At 47.2% G+C, this 6,000-nt stretch overlaps 1 protein-coding gene across 1 annotated transcript; it reads right to left on the reverse strand.

Moving 5' to 3' along the window:
- Positions 1 to 1,423: 1,423 nt before the first annotated feature.
- LOC136487564 (receptor-like protein EIX2) lies at positions 1,424 to 4,551 on the reverse strand. The gene has a single exon (XM_066484690.1). The coding sequence runs from the start codon at positions 4,532 to 4,534 to the stop codon at positions 1,553 to 1,555; it is 2,982 nt and encodes a 993-aa protein (XP_066340787.1). The 5' UTR covers positions 4,535 to 4,551; the 3' UTR covers positions 1,424 to 1,552.
- Positions 4,552 to 6,000: the final 1,449 nt, after the last annotated feature.

The raw sequence follows: 6,000 nt of genomic DNA on the forward strand, positions 1-6,000 counted from the left end.
CTGGGCAGCGCTGGCGGCAGGCGGCCAGCGCTCTGGGGCCGCAGCGGGCAGGCGGCCGCGGGCGGTCATGCAAGCCCTGGGGCGGCGTGGGCGGGCAGGCGGTCCGCAGGCGGGCTCGGGGGAAGTGCGCTCCGCGCATGCTGGCGCTCATGGTTGTCGCATCCTCGGCTCGGCGCTGGGTGGGCGGGCAGGCGGCCGCGTGCTGGGATGCGCTGGGGGCACGGCGGCGGCGCTTCTACGATGGAGAGACGCTCGCTGCGGCGCTGTGTTTTTTCTTTTTTTCCTTTTTTGTTGTTGTTGGCTTTGCCTTTCAGGAGGCCATTCATAAAAAAAAAAAAAAAAAAAAAAAAAAAAAAAAAAAAACTGGATGGGCAGGCGGGAGAATTGGCGCCTTAGCCTGAATTGACGCGGGAGAACTGGCCTGGACTGGGCGGCGGCGGGAGAAGTGGCGCCTTCATACAGGGTTCCGATTTTTCGTTCCCTAGGATTTTATATATACCTCCTAGGGAAATCTTCCACGTAGGAGCTGGCCCAGCCAGCTGAAGGACTACAGCTCTTCTTGCTCCCGACGAAATCATGAACTTCCTAGGGAAACACCAGGTTCCCTACGGTTCCAAAAAGCAACCCTAGGGAAACATTTCATTCCCTAGAACTAATCAAAACCGTAGGGAACAATAAAAACGGTAGGGAAACTCGCATTTTCCAGTAGTTATTGTACAGACGGTCGATGTAACAGTTTGTTTTGTTCGTCTAGAATACAAGAAACCTTGCATGTTCGTCACTAGGCAAGTAGGCAGTGGAACTACTGCTGTAGCAGTGTACTCCACCATGGAAACTGTGCTCATATATTGCGCTCTTCAATTTCTGAGAATTTTTTTTTGAGGGGTCGGTCAATTTCTGAGAAATTTGCTCCCCTTGCCTGTTCAATGTTTGTATAAGTGAATATTATTTATTGGGTACTTTGAGTATGCAACTGTTTTTTTTTTAAAAGAAATCCGCAGGACAGGAGAGGAGAGCCGCTCAAGCGTGGGACCCATATCTATCTCCTCCATCTTGAAGAGACGTCGGCCAAATGTAAAATCAGAGCAATCAACCATGAAATTTAATGTGGATGTGGATATTACGTGTGTCTGTAAATTGTGCTAATTCTGCACTGAACATATGTGTAGTCACCTCTTTCTCACTTTAGCAATTAACAGTTGACGACGAGTATGGAAACAATGGTCATGGAGGAGACGTGAGCCTTTCTTGATGTGGATGACCAACATGGAAACATGGCACCACAACACGAGTAAGCAATTAGAGGCAGAATCCGACCCAAAAACAGGGCACGCTGTGCTCAACATAAGCACAAGCTCTAATTTTTATTATTTAATTTGGCCATGTCATCATAAGGTAATGATATTACAACTCTTACGCCAAAGGGTGTGGATATTACATTAATTAAATTCCAAAAAGAAAACCAGCAATATTATGTAGCTACTTCCACACACACTTTGTTTCATGCATGCATTGGCTAAATTTAGCTGAAGCACCGACCATCACCTTTGCTTCATGCATGGTTATCACTTCCTGTTTTTCTTGCCCATACAGCAACAAGGACATACACTTTGTCGCATAGCTTGTCCGAGAGTCGAAAGCAAACAATTCTCCAGCTTCTCTTGAACATCAAAACACCAAATGCGATCCAGGTACCAACCACGAAGCCACACCCGAGTCCAAGATAAAAGAATTGTATCCCATGAACTTCGTCAGTTCTTCCCAGCTGGCCACCTTCCTTTGGTGCAGCACCCTCATTCGAGCAACTGTTTGGAAGAGGATGCCCGCAGAGACCGGTGTTTTCAATGTACATATATGGATGCTCTGCAAACAGGGTATCAAGCTGCGACCCATATGGAATCCTTCCCGTAAGATTGTTGTATGAAAGGTCCAAGTCACTTAAGAACGTTAGATTTGACAGAGTGGCTGGTATTTTCCCTGAAAGCATGTTCCTCGAGAGGTCTAGGGATTCCAGCGATCGCATTTCCCCAATCTTGTTTGGAATAACTCCGGTCAAGTGGTTCCATGACAGATTCAAATTCACTAGCTCATCAAGAACAACTATTTCTTCAGGAATTTCGCCGGTTAAATTGTTAGAAGATAAATCAATGTTCATCATCTTTGTCTGCAAAATTCTATAGATGGAACCGTAGTTCAATTCCTGCCCCTTGAAGACTGTAGACACACTATTAAGATGAGTTTCAGAGCCCTTCCCCCCGAGGACTGTAGACAGATGAGATTCAGCGCGGGTATAACAATCCATCATGGATGTGTCTGTCATAAATTTAAGATTTGATAGGTAGATCGGCAGAGAGCCTGATATCTTATTGTCATTTAGATCCATGTACTGAAGGCAAGAAAGGTTTGTGATGTTCATTGGAATGCTACCAAAGAACTTGTTGTGACTTAATCGTATAACTCTTAATGATGTTAAGCTTCCAATCCACATTGGCAATCTTCCAGAGAATTTGTTCCAAGACAAATCTAGGAAGAACACACGTGTCGAGTTTTGCAGAAAAGACGGGAACTTTCCTGACAAACTATTGTTCCTTAAGGCTACAGATTCCATTACCTTGAGGCACAACGGTGGTTCTCCCTCCAAAAAATTGTTAGATAAGTCCAACACAAATAATTGCTGATATTTACAAAAAGATTCAGGAATATGACCAGTGAGTCGGTTGGAGAACAGAGATAGCTGTGTTAGATTGGTGGATCCAACAGCAGAGGGCAGAGGTCCCGACAAGAAGTTGTTGGACAAGTCCAAGAAACTTATGCCTGGTGGCAGTGTGGGTATCTGACCAGTTAATTGGTTTGAGCGGAGATAGAGCCCTTCAAGTGACATGGAGCCCATATCGGTTGGCAAAGTTCCGTTGAGTTGATTGTTTGAGATGTTCATGAACCAAACATTTGAAAAGGCATCGGAGAACCACTGTGGAAGCCTATCAGCTATACCTGCACTCGAGATATCAAGATAGGTGATGTTCACATTCCACTGAAGCCACCCAGGAAACAGTGGGCCCATCTGGCAGGATGCAAAGTCTACAAGATCTAATTTAGATGGTGGTTGCCAATCCGAGCTGATCTCAATCTTCAGGGCATTATATGACAAGTCTATATATTGCAAGCTCCTTGCACTAGCAAAGTGTTCCTCCGTTATCACGCCATCCAATTTATTACTATTTAGGTCCAGATAGGTCAGATTACTGAGCTTACCAATCTCATATGGAACATGTCCATTTAGGTTGTTGCAAGAGAGGTCAAGTGTCTGCAGACCGGTAAGTTGCCCTACAGATATTGGGAGGGATCCTGTGATGTTGTTCCGACGAAGATTCAGAACGACCAAGCTCGTTAATTGCCCTATCCATCTTGGTAGCTTCCCAGTTAATTGGTTCCCATTGAGGTCCAATTCTTGTAATTTGTTGGGTGAACAGCGAGGTAGTTTATTCGTAAACAGCTCAGCTATGTCGCCATATAAGAAAGCCCAATCAAGGTTCAGGACCTCCAAATTGCATAGATTCTTCATATCCGTGGTCATGATGCGAGACTTCTCACCATCATAATAATTACCTGAAAGATCAAGGACTTGAAGGGATGTCATGTCGCCCAGAGCATCCGGAAATTGACCGTACATACTAGTCTCGTGGAGGTAAAGGTATCTGAGACTTGTTATGTTCCAGAACCAGCTGGTCACCATTGGATGGTCGAAGGAGTTCTCTGAGGCATCTAGCTCCTCGAGGTTTGTAAGGTTCAGGTGTGGCAGTGATTGGTTTGCGCTTGCAAGAGAGCACTCGGAAAGATGAAGGACCCTCAAAGATGGAAGCATGTTCATGACATGATGCCAATCCACTACTGTGCTGAGCTTCACTTGGTCAAGGTTAAGATACTGTATAGAAGAAAGGCGTGTTAACCATGAGAGATCCGTCGAGTTTATGTCTCCCCTAAAGTTGGAAAGATCTAGATACTGCAGCCTTGACAAGTTGCCAAACTGGGGAGGCAGGCCACCATAGAACGGTATGCCAGAGAGGTCAAGATACTTGAGATTCTTTAGAGAGCCCAAGAACTCGGGAAGACGACCACTTGGCCCTGTTAGATCATTCCAGCTGAGGTCAAGGTGCTCTAGATGATCCAGAGCAAGCAAAGAAGGACTTATCTTGCCCTCCATAGCTGCTTCTTCTTCTCCGGTGTTTCGAAGTCGAAGCTCATGGACGTGACCAGTCCGGTTGCTGCACCGGATGCCTCTCCATCGGCAACAGTCCTGCTCGCCGTGGCCACCATCTCGCCGCCACGAGGTGAGGAGGCCTGCAGGGTCGCTGGTGACGGCGTGCTTGAATGCCAGCAGGGCGTCCCTCTCGTGGGGTATGCAGCTCGGAGGACTAGCTGTGTTATCACTAGCGGCTGGCTGGGGCTGCTGCTGTGCTTTCAGCGTGGCGATGAACAAGAAGCAGCAGAGCAACGACACGAGCATGGCAGCTAGGCGATGCATGGTGGCAACCATCGGCAATACTGTCGCTATGCTAGAAGAGAATGGCAGGAGATATCAGTTCTGGAGCCCGAGTGTTATTATTATAGTAGGTGGATGCAGAGGATACTGCAGATGGGTCAATTGACCGTGGACTGAGGTCGTCGCTCGGTCACCTTCCGACTTCCGTGTAGAAGCGGACAGGCATCTGCGTACTGGCCCACGCGCACCCCTAAGCAGATTAGCGCCGCGTTTAGTTCCGGCCAAAGTTGTGCCACCGGATTTCCAGCTGCACTGTAGCACACTGTAGTATTTCGTTGGTATTTGGTAATAATTGTCCAAACATTGACTAATTAGGCTCAAAACGTTCGTCTCGCAAAGTACAATCAAACTGTGCAATTAGTTTTTGATTTCATCTACATTTAGTACTTTATGCATGTACCGCAAGTTTGATGTGACGGAAAATCTTCTTTTTGCATAGTACCAAATTCAGGAAACTGAGGAAACTAAACATGGCCTAGGTGAAGGCGGCTTGACGCCCTGTGCCCAGTCTGCGCGTATGTACGTATGCCTCTACAGTACTCCTCCGTCGGCCGACTGCTCCAGCGCATGGACGCAACTAGCGTCCGGATGCACCTCGAGACCATCCGATTGAGATAGCAGAAGACGTCCAATCTTATCGACTAAAACAACGGAAATAAGCGCACCTATCGATACAGTGGAAGAAGCACGCCCCCGCGTCAGAAAACGAGCGTCCCTGGTCGCGTCGCCATCCCCGCGCGCCCTGTTGCCCTCCGCGTTTCATTCCCACCGTGGCCTTGTTTAGATCGCAGTTTTTTCACTCTTTCTCCATCACATCAAATCTTTGGATAAATGTATGGAGTATTAAATATAGATAAAAAAATAACTAATTACACAGTTTAATTGTAAATTACGAGACGAATCTTTTGAGCCTAGTTAGGCCATGATTGGACAATAATTATCAAATACAAACGAAAGTACTACAGTATCAAATACTGATTCCTAGCCTCAATCTAAACAAGGCCCGTGCTCCATCACCCAAATATCGAATGAGAAAATTTTCATCGAAGATATGTTGCAACACAGAGCAATAAGAGATGCTGAAGAAGAATAGACTCAAGCCACACTCTGTATTAATTCACTGGCATGTACATTTATACAACAGGCGAGGCTTAGCTCGTGATCTCCCTGATCCTACATACAAGGAGCGGATCCTACATACAAGGGAGACTAGGCCAGCTTCTGCCGTTACTCGAGCACATGCTCGTCGTGAGCGCGCTTTGTGCGCATGCAGCGGCGACTTCGTCCTGCTGTGCGCGCTCCGCGCGAGGCCGTTGGCGATCAGTTCCTCAGCGACGCAGTCTCCGTTATCACCCCCCCCCCCCCGCAGTGACAGCATCGGGTGGCCCGACGGTGAGACTGGATCGAAACGTCTCGAATGTTGCCGTGGGCAGACCCTTTGTCATCACGTCGGCGAACTG

The sequence above is a fragment of the Miscanthus floridulus genome, chromosome 10 (assembly GCF_019320115.1).
Source record: "Miscanthus floridulus cultivar M001 chromosome 10, ASM1932011v1, whole genome shotgun sequence".
Lineage (NCBI taxonomy): Eukaryota > Viridiplantae > Streptophyta > Magnoliopsida > Poales > Poaceae > Miscanthus > Miscanthus floridulus.

Coding starts and splice junctions, on each gene's coding strand:
- LOC136487564 (XM_066484690.1), bottom strand. CDS start 4,534: ATGGTTGCCACCATGCATCGCCTAGCTGCCATGCTCGTGTCGTTGCTC.